General features: G+C 37.6%; 1 protein-coding gene across 7 annotated transcripts; it reads left to right on the top strand.

Annotated features, from left to right (window-relative positions):
- Positions 1–181: 181 nt before the first annotated feature.
- On the top strand, positions 182–16,487 carry LOC113095909 (copine-1-like). Of its 7 annotated transcripts, XM_026261241.1 has the most exons (17): positions 303–427; positions 2,117–2,200; positions 9,609–9,747; positions 10,054–10,233; positions 10,431–10,505; positions 10,920–10,991; positions 11,101–11,184; positions 11,329–11,418; positions 12,200–12,286; positions 12,441–12,527; positions 12,657–12,716; positions 12,862–12,995; positions 14,239–14,293; positions 14,382–14,433; positions 14,529–14,662; positions 14,813–15,049; positions 15,143–16,487. In XM_026261241.1, the coding sequence occupies exons 3-17, from the start codon at positions 9,616–9,618 to the stop codon at positions 15,254–15,256; spliced, it is 1,593 nt and encodes a 530-aa protein (XP_026117026.1). In that variant the 5' UTR covers positions 303–427; positions 2,117–2,200; positions 9,609–9,615; the 3' UTR covers positions 15,257–16,487. The 7 variants fall into 7 exon arrangements, with proteins under 7 accessions (XP_026117022.1, XP_026117021.1, XP_026117025.1 ...); XM_026261240.1 differs by lacking the exon at positions 2,117–2,200 and having other exon boundaries at positions 274–427; XM_026261243.1 differs by lacking the exons at positions 303–427; positions 2,117–2,200 and adding an exon at positions 8,688–8,811.
- Positions 16,488–16,638: the final 151 nt, after the last annotated feature.

The raw sequence follows: 16,638 nt of genomic DNA on the forward strand, positions 1-16,638 counted from the left end.
TCAGTGTAATAATAGTATTTTTTAGCTATATAAAGAACAGACCAGTGAATGTCGTGGTGGACCTTTTGGGAAAGGGTTGGAGAGATGATCATATCTGGTGGTTTTAACCTTTTTAGATCTTACAGGATTAGATCACAGGATTTAGGCCTAGTGTCTGAGGATCTCGGAGGTTGAGGAGCCTGTAACAATAATAAAACAGCGATACAGATTCCTCAGCCATGTAAGTGAGTAGACTATACAGTAGATGGCGGTCATACTCCAAGGAGTGAACGGCCATTGAACGAGAAGAAGCAGCGCATGCGCCGTCGCTCTCTCTTGTTCTCTCGCCAGTGTCGTCACTGACTGAGCGCCACCAGACGTGGAAGAACACTGTTGAAGCGCTTCGTCTTTATTATTTTAAAAAGATCAGTTAAGACAAAAAAAATCGGTAAGACTATGCAGAGTACATCAATTCACACAATGTATTTCTTCTACCCATACACAATACTGTCGACATTTGCAAAAATGCAATTGTTTTATAAGTTTAATGGAGGGCAGGGTGATTGTGCGCTGTAATCAAAAGACACAACTTAGTTTGGTTTAAATGGGTAAAGCGGAGCTAGCCAGACATCCTTTCCTTCTCGTGCAACGGTTATGTTGCTTTCTTATTTCTGAGAAGTGCTATGCTGAGAGACTGAGAGAGTTGCAGGGAGCTTTGTTTGTGTTGTAGACGGAATCAGCGCAGACGGCGCCATTTTGTAATCTCGTTGCTGCTGAGGTTTGAATGGCCGATGACGCCATGCCATGGATGTTATTGTTAAACTCACATTTAACTAGTTGAATTTTATTGACGACTTGACATGCCTGTTTGTTTCTATGGTTATGATTCGCATTTTTGTTTCAGTGGTTGGTTGATCCTGATAAAGCGAACAAACTATTTGACACACAATTTGTCATGTGTCGCGATGTTGTATTAAGTTTGTAGCCACTTTGGCATAAATATGGTGACATTGGAGCGGTTGGCTGTGGAAGTCGTGTGAAAAGTGAAAAGATTTTCACACAAGTGCGATTAACAGCTTTAAACCTTGACACTTTTTATTTTTAGTAGTAGTTACTATCTGTTTTACGTGCATTCAGGTTTATGTTCAAATGGTTACTGCTTGTGTGACCTTGGTTTCTTGGTTTCCACTTTTGGGTTAACTGGTAGAATGTAGGAGATTGTCACATTTTAGTCTGAATACACTTTTATGTAAGAACTAACCTAGTTTTTGTGGTTTCTGGTGGTAGGTGATCAAATACTTAACTCCCGTTTAAACTGTATAAATGAAAATGGTCATTTTCTGACCTAAAGAGATTAAACATTTGTAATCTTCAAAACAAATGAAACCTAAATTAATTCAGTTTATCATATAAAGTGAAAATGTCTCTTCAGAAGATCTGAAGTAAACCACTAAATTCCTGTTTTACTCTTGGTTTATCTCTTTTTGTACGTATCATGGATCATGTATGTTTCACATTCTTTGTACAGTGATACAGAAGAAAGGTTTCTAAAATTGTACAGTTGTGTTGTTTTTAGTGTCACACTGGCTTTTTTCTTTTCTGTTTTGTATGTTTGCACTTGCAGGTTACCAATTTGCAGGTCAGAAATGCACGAGTTAGTTTGAGACCAGCTAGATGCTGTTAGAGATGCTCTCTAATTGTGTTTCTTACAATTTGCTCACAACTTACCAACATTATCAGATGTTATTTTCACTCCATGTAAGGTTACAGTCTGTTTATGAAGCTCAATATGCTTTGACATCTGCCCCCCCCCCCCCCCTTTTTATATGAAAATGTTCAAATGCTCCTGTGTTTTGATGTGTTGCTGTTAAGTTTGAATTTTTGCTGGGGTTCTTGAAATACATGACATGCATGCGTTTTAAGTTCAGTTCTTATGTGTATGGCTTTTGCGAAGCAGCTGGCCAACATCTGATGTGCACAAGTGGTGATTACATTTTTAGTTTTGCTGTACAAGTATATGTTATAATAAAAGGGCTGGAAGTGGCTGGCACTGAATAGTTTTCTTGGAGTCACTCATGGCTATGCTTGCTCTAATGCTGTTTATGTATATTTCCCTCCGTTATTTTTTTTATTACAGTCAAGATTTGATTTTAAATGATTGCCGTCAGGATTGGCTTGGGTATCCTGTGCATCTTGTAAAGAAGCAGCACTTTTAAGACAGGTAAGCATCTGAGGGATCTTGATCAACTAAACTTAGAGATATTTGGTCAACTACTTTTTTAGTTTAGTTTTAGTTTATGCTTTTTCAGTTTAAAAAAAGAATAAGAAATGCATTCATGTAGAATCTAGAAATGTTGCTTTGTTTTTTTTAAATGTTATTGCAATATGCGTTCTGTGTGAATGGTTGATTTTGTTAAATGCTATCAGAGTTTTGGGGGATACCAAGAAAATTGCTGCAAAACTTTGTTTTAGGTTGTTACTGTCTACAGTACAATGTTATAATGCATATTTAGGGTTCTCATAGTTGTTGAAAGAGAATTTGAAAAATTTTGAGAATTTCAAAATTGCGATTCCTGAATCTGGAAGAGTCTAAATTAAAATCTTAAAGTCAAGCAATACAAGTTTTTTTCTGGCTCTGCTCAAGTCCTTATTAATAATTTGTCAGCTAAGATGTAAATTGCTTTTGGTGAGTGTAGTCTCCGTTTTTATTCTAATTTTTAAAAAGTATTTAAAAAAAAAATTCTTATCTGTTAATCACAGGTGACTATAAAAGTCATGGAAGTCCATGGTTCAAAAGGTTTTGGAACTCTGTGTTCAGTAAATCATTAAGCCAGAGACGCTGTAGAATTGGCTGCACCAGTGGTTTTTAATCCTGGTTCTGAGGACCCACAGCACTGCATATTTTGTATGTATCATTTATTTAAAATACCAGATTTAGATTATCAGCTCATTAGGAGTTGAGGATATGAACTGAATATGTCAGATAATATAAAAACTTGCAGTTCTGTAAGTCTCCAGGATAAGAATTGAACCAAATCTTTTGAAACCAATTTAACCAATATTTGCTTAATTAAAAAGACCAAACCGTATTAGAGGTCTCGACTTTGTTACATTTGAAGATTGTGAGTTGAGTTGTCAGTTAAACTCAGGAAATTGGCATGTTTAATAGTGTTTTATGTAGTATGAATTGTTTCAAGATTGTTTAAAACTTTGAAAATTGCAGTTGCTTTATACGTTTTGTTCAGATCCATTAGTTAGATTTCATACTAAACTGCTGTTGCATGCTATGAAATGAAGTGTGGTAGTGTGCTTTGGCTACAACTACAAAGCCTCTAAACAATGTGATGAGCTAAGAATTTCGTATTCTTACTGGATTTGTAGTGTTCAAATTCCAGTGCTTTTTATTCTGCTATAATGTGTTTTCTGTCATAATCTTTGGTCTTGCTTTTGATTGTCGTCGTCTTGTAGTTTATATACTGGTTTTCTGTTGTATTTTTGCCTTTTACCATAGCCTGACAGTCATTGCCTTCTTTCATCTACAGGTGTTTGTTGTTGCACCTCAGCATGGCTGTGGTCATCCGTTTGCAAGGTCTCCCCATTGTGGCTGGGACTATGGACATACGCCATTTCTTCTCTGGATTGACCATACCGGATGGTGGTGTGCATATTGTAGGGGGTGAACACGGTGAGGCTTTTATCGTGTTCGCCACAGATGAAGATGCAAGGCTTGGGATGATGCACACAGGGGGGTCAATCAAAGGTTCCAAGGTTTCTCTTTTGCTGAGTAGCAAAACGGAAATGCAAAATATGATTGAGCTCAGCCGTAGACGCTTTGAAACTGGCAGTGCAGAGGTTGCCGCCGGAAATGGCAGTAGGCCGAGTCCACAGGTTAATACTGGTGGAAGTGGAAGAGGCAACATGCCAACCACAGCACAAGGTTTTAGTAGCACAACTTCAACTACAGCCACCACAGCTTCGTCAACACATGAGCCTGTAAGCAATAAGAATGTCCCTACCTTTTCGACCACTACAATGGGCAACATGCCCCCAAACTTTAATAATTTCAGCAGCCCAAGTCTTAGTTTGGGATCCACAATGACCACGGTAATGTCATCGTTGAACTCTGTACCTCCCCCAATACCTCCTTTACCCACCATGCCATCTCTACCACCCATGCCCCCCATACCAGTATCCACACTGCCACCAGTACCAGCTGTTAATCCGCTAACATCAGTGCCTCCAGTCCCTCCCATTGCACACATGTCGCACCTGCCAGGGCTTCCACCATTTAACCCCGGTATCCCTCCCCCTGTTGGCCCTGTCACTGGTGGTTTAGCCTCTGGTCCACTGTCTCTAGGAAATCCCAATCCAATGTTCCTGAATCCCTTAAACCCTCTAAACCCCCTGAACCTCCAGTCTCATATGAAATCATCCGTGGCAAACCCAGATGAGTTTTACATTCATCTACACAGCCTTCCTTTTTCAGTCACTGAAAGTGAAGTTAGAGATTTTTTCCTGGGACTTGGGGTTGAGTCAGTTCGTTTGCTCAAAGACCACCTGGGTAGAAACAACGGCAGGGCATTGGTTAAGTTCTTCTCACCCCAAGATTCTTTTGAGGCTCTGAAAAGAAATGCAGGAATGATAGGCCAAAGATATGTTGAGGTTTCTCCAGCTACAGAACAGCAGTGGAGAGAGAGCGCTGGACACTCTAAAGCAGGTAGTGAGTCCGAACATAACCGTCATCCTCGCAGAAACACCAATTCACCATCACCCTCTGGCCGTGAGCGAGCCAGGTCCCGATCTCCCCACAAACAAGAATTCTGTGTGTATTTGAAAGGACTCCCATATGAAGCAGAAAACAAGCAGATTTTTGAGTTTTTCAAAAATCTTGACATTGTTGAAGATAGCATTTACATTGCATATGGACTCAATGGCAGGGCAACTGGTGAGGGATTTTTGGAGTTTAGGAATGAAACTCACTACAAAGCTGCTCTCGGATGCCATATGCAGTACATGGGTAGTCGTTTCATACAGGTGCATCCAATCACAAAGAAAAATATGTATGAAAAGATAGATGCCATTCGCAAACGAATGCAGGGTTCCAATCAGAAGAATAGCTCGGGTGAAGGAGGAAAGAGTGCCAAGAATTGTGCTCACATAACCAATATTCCTTATAACGTGGCAAAAAAAGATGTCCGTCTGTTTCTTGATGGGATTCAGTTGTTTGAGGAAAGCCTTAAAGTGTTAGTTGACGCAAATGGTAATGGTCTTGGCCAGGCTATTGTGCAGTTTAAGTCTGATGAGGACGCACTTAAAGCAGAAAGACTACATAGGCAGAAATTGAATGGCAGGGATGCTTTCGTTCATTTGGTAACATTTGAGCAGATGAAAGAAGTTGAGAGAAATCCTCCTCCCCAGGCAAAAAGAGGCCAGAAATCCCAAGGAAATTCCCATGCTCATGCCCATGCTCATGCCCATGCACACACTCAGCCCCAGGTCCAAGTTCCCCAAGCACCTCATGCTTTTCCAGGAATGACAGGCGATGAGTTCAGTTTTCTGAGAAATGCTGTAGGGACCCTTGGCAATGGCCCCCATTTTGTCAACCCATTCATTGCTCCTGGTAATGGACTGGCAGGTCCACCACCTTTACCGCCACTTGGGGCTGCTTTGGGTGACATCTCTCTTGGCGTTCCCCCACCAATGATTGGGGGACCTCTGTCCGGTCCTATTTTAGAGCACCCTGGTTTCAGACCTGACAACAACAGTGCACCACCTGGCTTTGTAGGTGCATTAGATCCCTTAAGGGGGCTACCACCGTTTGATAATGGATCTTCTCATAAGGCAATCAGCCAAAATTGTGGAGGTAGCCAAGCTCAGCGGCCAGCTTCTGAGAGTTTAAGAGGACCATCCAACAGTGGTCCAGGTAATACGCGGCCCACAATTGTCAAAATTCAAAACATGCCCTTTACAGTGACCGTTGACGAGATAATTGATTTCTTCTATGGCTATCAAGTGTTGCCTGGTTCTGTATGCTTGCAATTCAATGAGAAAGGTTTGCCCACTGGGGAAGCGATGGTAGCTTTTGACTCTCAGGATGAAGCAATGGCTGCTGTTATGGACCTGAATGATAGGCCCATTGGAGCAAGAAAAGTTAAGATTGCTTTGGGATGAAAGGAACATCTTTGTCATTGCAAGTGTCTGAACTTTTGACATGGTTTTCTGAAAGAAAGAAAAAAAACTTTTCTGGTTGTTTTTATGTACAGAAGAAACTGACAGGTATTAAGATTTTTTCCTGTACACATTATTTATCCAAGATTGTAGTTTAATGAAGCATGAAATAATTGAGGAAAGAAAATGTTTATTTTAAATTCCTCTAAACAGCATTGTTTAAAACTTCCAGGCAATTATGTGTTAGTTCTCATCTGCAGATCTGAAAAAGGGGCATCTTTATGGTATGTTCAATACCAGAGCCTAATATCTGTGATGGAGGTTAGTTGGCAAATACATTTCACTCCCAGAATTCCTCATTGTTTTGTATCTCTGCTCAAGTTTTATACATCTGTATTTGATCCATGGTGCATCTACACATTTCCTTCTGAGGTAAAATCAGTGCTGCTGTGCATTGTGTGCTAAATTCATGCCTACAGTTACAATGTTTGCTTTCTGCTGCAAGTTTTTCTGTCAATAAAATGCAAATGTCTGTCTTTATCAGTATCTGTTGCTGTCACATTGAATTGCTTTGAAAAGCCCGATGTCAGACCAATTCTGTAAATGCTAAGCGGGGATGTGAAGCAAATGCAGCATTGTAATTTGTATATGAAAGCATTTTACTCTTACTCGCTTAGATACTCTTCTCTTGTTGCTGTGGTGTTTGATGATAGCTTCTTTCCTAGGTTTTCTTTTTTGTTTTTGGAAGTGTTGCGAAAATGGATCAGTTATGTTTATTAGTTTTTGACATGCCAGCACTTTTTTTTTCTTGTAAATACTTTCTAGTTGAACTATTGTCAATAAAATGCCATTCCTGAAATAATGACACTTAAAAGGTATTCTGTTTTCTCCTGTCCTCTTCTTTTTTCTCCCTCTCTCAGGTTCAGAAATGAACAATAAAATGTTTTGCGGTGACTTCCTTGTTTCACATATCGAACTGTTTATATTTTAAATATTTTTTCATCAGATGTGTTATTTTAGAGATGGGACTCTAGCTATAATATATTGCTTGTTGCTTTAGACTGTCTTTGTCATTAACCTTTTACCACAATGCATTTAAATATTTTTTTTTTCTCTTGTTTTTTTTTTATATACCGGACGTAAGAAGGCACTCTTTAAATGTTTCATTTTCTGCCATCACAGAAAAGCATCTCCGGTAAAAGCATCATACTGTCAAAGGGGTTCTTGGTTTTTAGAATGGAAACTGTTTTGTTCAGTTGAGTCATGATGTTAAATTATTGGTAGTTACTTTAGTTAATACTGTTGAAATGCACAGTATCGATTTAGTCTTATGCCTAAAGTACAGTGTAGGGATCACAAATTCATTTAAATTCTGTGAAAGTTGTGCCACAGATGGGTTTTTAAGAATGCGGTGTCTCCATATGTAAAGAAAGTGGAACACTCATTTGAACTTTGCTTTGATATTATACAAGATGATAAACAATTCTCACACAAACTGCACTTATGGGATGTGCATGAAATGTTTCATTGTTTTGGTTGTGGATTATGATGGCAATTGTCTCCATAAAATGCTGCATAAAAGCTTTTCTAAAGATTTTTCAAGTAGCACATGGTTGTGATTTCTTTCTTCAAACCTGGTTTTCAAAGAGTTCTACACCTTCTCAGTGCATTTCTATCAAAGAAGGTGAGGTGTGATTGCTCTCAAATGCTGTTCCTTGATGCTTTGAATTTGTTTGTGATGGGCCAAGCAAAAAAGTTTATAAGCACAAAAGTTCAGAATTATTTTTGCAGGTTGTTTTTATTTGTTGATCTTTTGCACATTTTAAATTAATGATGAGTTGACTATATTTCTGCCCATATTGCACTCTCACACGGTTCTCCAGCTTTGTGGACTGCATATTTTACTTTGCCTTTTTGACACTGAGCCTTGGTTCCTGATTAACATGTTAATGTTCAGGTAAGTGCTAATCATAGATATTAGTGCTGCTATGAACTTACTGTGAGCATTGGATTGTCTACAAGATTTAATAGTGTTTGCTTTTCAGCATTTCAAAGGAAGAATGCATTGTGGCGGAAAAAACTTTAAATGTTTTGCTGTATGTGAAGGGTCATTCTTGTTCTGAGAAATAAAATGCTGCTATGCATTGTCACATTTTGGAAAGATTTGAGCTGATACTGCAACAAATAAATGTTTTCAAGAAACATGATTTTGTTTATGTATGCTGTTGAAAAGCTGTTTTCACAAGCTGTGTTATCAGTTATAATATTGCTTTATGGAGATTGAATTAGTGAGACTGATGTTAAGGAGTAAAGCTTTTAAAAAACATTACAACGTATCTACAGTTTGTTTTGATTGCACTGTAAGAAGGAACCGATGCCTCCAATGTGTCCCTCTGAAAGAATATCCACCAAATAAGGTGCAACAGAGTAATGTACTATTTGCTCACTTTTTGCATATGATTGGTCCCACTTGTGGAATCTGAGTTATTATGGAGCCATAGCGGTCAAGGAAGTACGCTCCTCCTCTTCTTCTTCTTTTTTTTAACCCAGTTGCTAAGAGAGGTTGCGCTTAAACCAGTCGATGCTCGTTACTGTGCTGTGGCACTACAGACGCTGGTAGAATATAACAAATATAAAGCTTCTGAAGGATCACTGCATTGTTTGGTGAGCTCTTGCAGTAAGCAATTAATTACTCGGCTGTTATTAACGCTGAAACGCTATTATTTTAAAGATTGATTTGGGAGTGGTGTCTATACGTGTGTTTTAAAATTGTAAAGTGTGAGGAGTACAAGTTTATGGGCTCGGTTAAAATTAGTTGTTTTGTCGTGTATGTGATGAGTCAGTCTACGTTGGTTTCATGCACAGTCCTTGGTACTACAGGCTGGTGTGGTGATTGACAGGCATTTGGCCAATCGCAGCGTTGTATAGCTGGCTTTCTGTCCAATAGCGTTGCACGTCTGGAGAGGAACTGAATGGCACCGCCCTGCTCATTGTATATTACAAGAACGTGTTAGGGCGGAGACGGTGGTGGTAGGCAGTTTCGGGATAGAGAATCTCAGAGCATAGTTTCTACAGTTTGAAAACTGTTAAGGGTATGATATTTTTGATTTCATTGTCGCATTTGTCAGCTCATTTTATATCAGCTGATTGCCTGTTTTAGATTGGCTGTTCGCCATTAAGCAGTGCACAAAATGGTTTTTAACAGCGTAATAATACATTTAAGGCGTGACTGTCGAAAAATCTCAAATACTGACATGTAACGCCAGGCCAAGATACGAGAGTTACCTCACATTTCTTTTAAAAGGCATAGTTTTGTGAAATGGAGCATGTATGATTCGTATGTTTTGCAATTATAACAATTATATCCCTTTTTCATTTATCAAATATTTAAATTTTCTCACGTTTTTACGCTTCAGTGATTCGAGAAAAAAAAAGTTTATACGATCTTGTCTCTGTCTTAGTTTTCAGATGGCAGCTCATTGTGTGTCGAAGGTCGAGCTCTCCGTCTCTTGTAGTAATCTCTTGGATAAAGATGTTGGATCAAAATCTGATCCACTCTGTGTTCTGCTGCAAAGCATCGGGGATGACAAATGGGCAGAGGTAGGCATTTTAACCCTTGAAAAGGTGTAACAAAAAATATATATATACTCTAAAAAAAAAAAATGACACTCGGTATCACTACAGCAGTTTTGGGGGGTTGATTGTCACAGCTTGCTAAAGTTGCACAACAGAGTCACTGCTTATTGACACCGTTATTAACAGTAACTGATGTGATTTATACTATAATCATTGGTGATTAAAGGACTATTAAATGATTTATATATATATATATATATATATATATATATATATATATATTTCACACATACATATATCCTTATTGCTTTATGTATGTAATCATTGCAGGTAGAACGCACAGAGAGAGTGAAGAATTGCCAGGACCCTGAGTTCTCCACAAAACTGCACATTGACTACTACTTTGAGAAGGTGCAGAAATTAAAGTTTGGCATCTATGATATTGACAACAAGTCTGTTAACCTCAGTGATGATGACTTCCTGGGAGGCTTTGAATGCACCCTTGGCCAGGTATGTATTGTGAGAAGTGTTACAATAAAAAGCACATATCCTTATGTGATCTCTGCTCTGTGGTAGTTGCCTCGGTGCAATGCTAAAATTAATGACATTGTACTTTATTAAAATGTATAATACATGTTTAATGGTGTATTAGTGTTAAATATAAACACTAATTCATGGCTTTGTTTATGCATCAAACTTGACAACAGATTGTGTCAAGTAGGAAGATTACCAATCCCCTTCAGCTCAAGGCAGGAAAACCAGCTGGGAAAGGCACAATAACAGTACGTGTTCATAAACACTCTTACTGATATTTCTAATATGGGGATAGTGTTATTAGAACATGGGAATAATCACATGAGAGTTTCACCACTTTCCTTATGAATGTTTTACAGGCCTCATAATTTAGTTAATTTGTAGGAAAATTTAAGGTCTTCACAAAAGTATGATTAATTTGCATATGGAACAGTTTTTAGTAAACCACAAAAAGCCCTCTGTTTGAACAAAATAACATTTGCATTTGTGAATTTATGCTAAATTTGTCATTATTGTATACTATTCATTAGCTATAATGGTATATAAGTGGTTATAGTGCATCTCTTGCCATGCTTTTACAACAGTTCTGCCAGTCAAATTAGTTTTTACATTTAGCAATGGTTTCTTTTTTTTTCTTTTTTCTTTTTTTTTGGTATGAACAGGTCACAGCTGATGAGGTGAAGGACAACAGGGCTATTGTGTTGGAAGTGGAGGCCAAAAACCTGGATAAAAAGGTTGACATACAGCTTGTTGTTATCCATTGTAGGAATTATTTTGTTTAATTGTTACTGCTGGGTTAAAGAAGTTATGATACTAACACTTATTGTTCACAACTTCTTTCAGGATATGTTTGGGAAGTCAGATCCATTCCTGGAGTTTTTCAAGCAAGACGAAGATGGGAAATGGCAGCTAATTCACAGGACAGAGGTTTTACCCAGTTTCATCCACTCAGAGAACCAAATGTTTTTTTTTGGTTTTTTTTGTCAATGTAAAACAATTAATCAATTGTTGTGTTTATTTTTTGCTAATGGTTGTTTTTTTACTTTATTTTTTTTTTTTTGTCATTAATAGGTCATCAAGAACAATTTGAATCCATCTTGGAAAAAGTTTACTGTCTCCTTGCATACATTCTGCAGTGGTGATCTGAATAAACCAATCAAGGTATCAAGGGCATTTAGTGCTCACTCAGATGTGCATTTGTCATAGTATCTTAATTTAACTATTTCACTATGCAAGAAAAAAAAAACAGAAGAATGAGTGTCCAAGAAATTGGTGCTTTTGACTCTTAGTTATATACACTCATCAAAACTTATCAAACATGAACACTTGTCTTTTCACACAAAGAATAAACTTTAATTTTCGCCACATAGCATTCAAAAGTTTGGGGTGGGTGACATTTGTTCAGTTTGATAGGAAGCCGTTGCTCAACAATTTATCAACAATTTATCTGATCAAACATAGTAAAAACAGTAAAATTGTGTGAATTATTACAACTTAAAATAACTGTTTTATGTTTTAATTGTAGCAAAGTAAAAGTCTTTACTGTTACTTTTGATCAATTTATTGCACCCTTATTAAAAATCTTAACCTCAAACTTAAAAGTAGTGTGCAAAACGTAAGTGACAACTTCTGGAGGAAGCTGTTAGATCAGATGAAAGGACACATGGTATCATATGTCTTTCTGTTTTAAGGGGCCAAAGACCCCATCGGCCTGCACTTTCAGTTGTCCTAGTCCTTAGACTAAATCTTTGTCTAATTGCAAGGTAACTTAAGGATGAAGACACAAGCTCAGACATGATAGGAGAGTTCACCAGCACCACCGCTAAACTAATGGAGGCTAAAGACAATGCGGTGAGAAGGATGCATGTCTGTTAATCTTCCCTAAACATCTTCCTTTCTCTTTCTGTCTGTGTGTCTGTCTGTCCGTGGCTTTTTGTTTTAGGTTCATTGTTCTGATTATGATAGTGATGGCTCTCATGATCTTATTGGTGTGTTTCAAACTAATGTGTCAGATCTGCAGAAAGCACCGGTAAGAGTGAACCTTCACTACTCCAGGCTTTTTTGTTTTCCTTAAGTCAAAAGTAGAACATTTCCTTTCTTCATTTACCTTTCATTCTATTCACTTCCATAATTTCTAGGAGTTTCATTGTAGGGCCTATAAAAAAAAGTTTTACATTTTATAGGTTGAGTTTGACTGCATTCACCCAGAGAAGCAAAAGAAGAAAAAGAGTTATAAGAACTCTGGGGTCGTCAGGATTAAGGATTGCAAGGTTTGAACAGCCTTCATCTGTTACGTTTGAAAACATACTAAGCAGTGTTGCAGTATATCTTATAGGTGCAGAATTGCTTAGAATCATTTTGCGTTAATGATATTAAATAATCTCCATACTGTCTTTCAGCTTGAGGCACAGTATTCATTTCTGGATTATGTGATGGGAGGTTGCCAAATTAACTTCACGGTAAGTTTGGTCGTGGCACAATATTTGCTTCTGATAGCAGCTGATGTAATGAATGGGTGTAATGCATAATGTTTAAATTTAGGTTGTAAATGTGAGGCTGTATGGTTTAAACTCTAAAACAAAGGTGAATATTGTTCGGCTTTAGGTGGGCATTGACTTCACTGGCTCTAATGGAGACCCCCGCTCCCCTGACTCACTGCACTATCTCAGTCCTAATGGCCTGAACCAGTATCTGTCAGCCATCTGGTCCGTTGGCCAGGTAGTCCAAGACTACGACACGTAAGAGAGCGATTTTTGTGCATAGACTTTCCACCAGCTGTTTAAAACCATTCAGTGTTGCTACAAACTACCATATGTTCACTTATTAAAGGGGGTTATTTGCTCTTATGCTCTTTTACAAAGCTTGATTTTGTTTTGCGGGTGTACTAGAAAAGGCTCTCATACTAGGTTGTTCGAGAACAACTTTATTTTTCAGATATTTTACATTATTGCAATACCTCTCTCCCCAGTCGGGCATGAATGGCTTGAATATTTCCTATATCAAATGAAGGCTGCCTTCTGGAATATGAGATGTGCTGTGATTGGTTAGCTGGGCCAGTGTGTGTTGTGATTGGTTAGCTGGGCCAGTGTGTTTTGTAATTGACAGCACTCTGCACCTAGCCGGGAAATGTCCTGCCTCTTACCAAAGCTGCCTGCTGCGAGCTTCAGTTTGAAAATTGCGATTTAAATTTGATTTAAACCCGGATGTAACCACTCTAAGCTCATCTGTCTTGGGAACACTAGAGTATCTCCGACATAGTGATAACACTCGTTGTCTTCTCTAGTGCAGCTTAACCAGGTCTCGCCCCATTCGTCGTTTTTTGTGATATCACAAATCCCGGAAAATATGCGTTGTAATCCAAACGAGTCGCTCGTTTTTAGTTTTTGAAAAGTGATTTCTGTTAAATAAAATATCTTTGCAGATCTTATGCACATCACAGACTTACTAAATTTGAAAAAGTGAAAAAGCATAATAGCGCCCTTTTAAGCAGTACATTGAAATAATTGTTATAGGGAAAGTGTAGAAATAATAAAATTGTTTATATATATATATATATATATATATATATATATATATATATATATATAAAATAAATGTAATATAATATAGTAAATGTACCTTTTATTCAGCAGGAATGCTGAACAAATCAGAAATTATTTCTATTTGAAGTAATTATGTTATGTTCATCAAAGAATCCTGAAAAATGTATCCGTTTCCAAAAAAATAATGCTGTTTTCAGCAGTTAATAAAAATAAATGTTTCTTGAGCTGGAGTAATGGATGCTGAAAATCACAGGAATTACATTTGAAAATATATTAAAATAGAAAAAGTTATTTTAAAATATAACAATATGTAGTAATGCTATTGTTTTTACTGTTTTCTTTTTATTAAAAGAAGTCCAGCCTTGGTGAGTATAGAGATGTTTTTGAACACGAAAGTCTTTTTTATCTGCAATCAATTTTTTTCTGTCTCCCTTTGTAGTGATAAACTTTTCCCAGCATTTGGATTTGGTGCTCAAGTGCCTCCAGACTTCAAGGTTAGACATTGCAGGTGTCCTTGATACTTTATTCATTATTAGTTGTAATAATTGAATTCAACCAAAGTGCTTCTTTGCAATTTCTTAGGTATCCCATGAGTTCCCATTGAACTTCAACCCCAGTAGCCCATATTGCCAGGGTAATTGTCATAGTGTTTGAAAATTTGTAATTGAAATTGAAGTTAAAACACATTTTAAGATGTTTGTCACATGGCTGATGTTTTACACTCTGCAGGAGTGCAAGGCATTGTGGATGCCTACCGCATGGTTTTGCCTCAAGTTCGTCTTTATGGACCCACCAACTTTTCGCCCTTAATAAATCATGTGGCCCGAATTGCAGCTGGAGCTGCCCAGCAACCAAATGCAGCGGTACGTGCCTGTAGTAAGCAGTGAAGTGCATTTTTTGGTAGTGCATTCACAGGATGTGGTTTGATGGGTACTCGTGCATATTTGATCTGTGGTGTGCCATGGCATTTTCAGTCCATTAGCACTACATATGTTGTTCTCTCTCTCAAATAGCAATACTTTGTGCTGTTGATCATCACTGATGGAGAGATCACAGATCTCGACCAGACCAGACAGTCCATCGTGAACAGCTCCAAGCTGCCCATGTCCATCATCATCGTGGGTGTGGGTGAGGCAGACTTTAAGGCCATGGAGTTTCTGGATGGGGACAATGGAGTCCTTAAATCTGTGACTGGAGAACCAGCGGTCAGAGATATTGTGCAGTTTGTGCCCTTCAAGCAGTTTGACAATGTAAGAGTCTCTTAAAAACATAATTTGTATGACATCTTGTTTTCTGTAATTACTTCACTGTCTATAATTATGCCATTTCTTATTTCTTTTTAGGCTCCTAAAGAAGCGCTGGCTCAGAGTGTTCTAGCAGAGGTGCCGAATCAGCTGGTGTCTTACTTCAAAATGAGAAATGTGCCTCCTGTCAACGCCCCTTCACCGACCAAGTAGACACAAGTGTGCCCTGGAGACTGAATTGTAGGGGTCTAAAAGAAATAGGAAGTAGTTAGAATTACAATGAATCACCACTAGAGGGAACCAAAGCTCTGTTAAAGCAACCACTGTGGGAGTGTTTAACTCAGATGGAGACCACTTATCTTCACTTGTATTTTCATGTTTTATTATGCAAACAGCTGTCATTTTCAGTTCTTCATATTTTTCTTTTTCATTCTTTTACAACTGGGGAAGAGTTTATATAAATGTTCCTTTTTTATATAGATCTGCATTATATTTTTGTATTATTGTTTATGGATGCAGATGCCTTGATTTTCTTAAGCCAATATTTGAAATCACTTTTAGGTCTCACGCTGCTTTTTGATGCAGATGTATGCAATAGCAATCAGGAATGCTGATTTATAAAATTCCCTGCACTTTCTGCTGTATAGTAGTTATTAGAGAAAAGCGAATGACTCAAACTCATCCAAGCACTATGCTGAAAAAAATCATGCTGAAATATTAAAGATGGGTAGTAGCTAGAACCTAACCAAAGAAATGACTGCATGTTATTCACTAGCAAGCCAAAGCTGTCAAAAGCCAGATTCTTTGAGAATTATTTTGCCATTGTTTTGACCAAGATATATTAAGGATCACTTAAAATGCATATAGACTATTTAGTTTGAATTTGAGTAGAATGGAATTTAGAAGTACTGGTTTACTGGTACAAAGACATTACATAGACGTTGGGACCATAACAATGCCTTATAATTTTGCCTTATTGAAAATAATGTTGTGTTTGAAGATTTTGTGCTTTTGTGTCAAATATTGATTGAAAGATTGAGTTAGGATGACATGTAGTGCTTTTAATTTGATTAATCTAACACGAATGTTTGCACCAAACAGTAAAGTTAATCTGCACTTCTCTACTAGATCTAATGGATTTATTCATATATACCCATAATAGAAGCAACACGCTCGTTTTTCCACACATTATTATATGCTACATGTGAATAGCCTCTTGTGTCACTGTTATCTGGTTTGAAGAATCTTTTTAAACTTATGATTTACTGGACAATGGGATTGTAAACCTATTATGGCTGTTTTTTGCCCCTCATTATATTTCCTAATCATGGAATAAGATGTTTACACACAACAACATGTTCAGTTCTTCAGAAGCCACTGTTATACTGATTTTTATATCTGTTGAGAAGAAATGCTGAATAAAATTGCCTTAACACACATAAAACACTTGTTGTTTTTTTTAATGTGTATATCATGTCTGCAACAAAGAAAGGCACATTATCATTTAATTTATCCAATTCCCACTTACCTTTTTATTATTTGGAGTTTTCATAGAACTGGAATGCAGATCTGAGTTCAGCACATATTACGCCCTT

This window comes from Carassius auratus, unplaced genomic scaffold, assembly GCF_003368295.1.
Source record: "Carassius auratus strain Wakin unplaced genomic scaffold, ASM336829v1 scaf_tig00215808, whole genome shotgun sequence".
Classification (NCBI taxonomy): domain Eukaryota; kingdom Metazoa; phylum Chordata; class Actinopteri; order Cypriniformes; family Cyprinidae; genus Carassius; species Carassius auratus.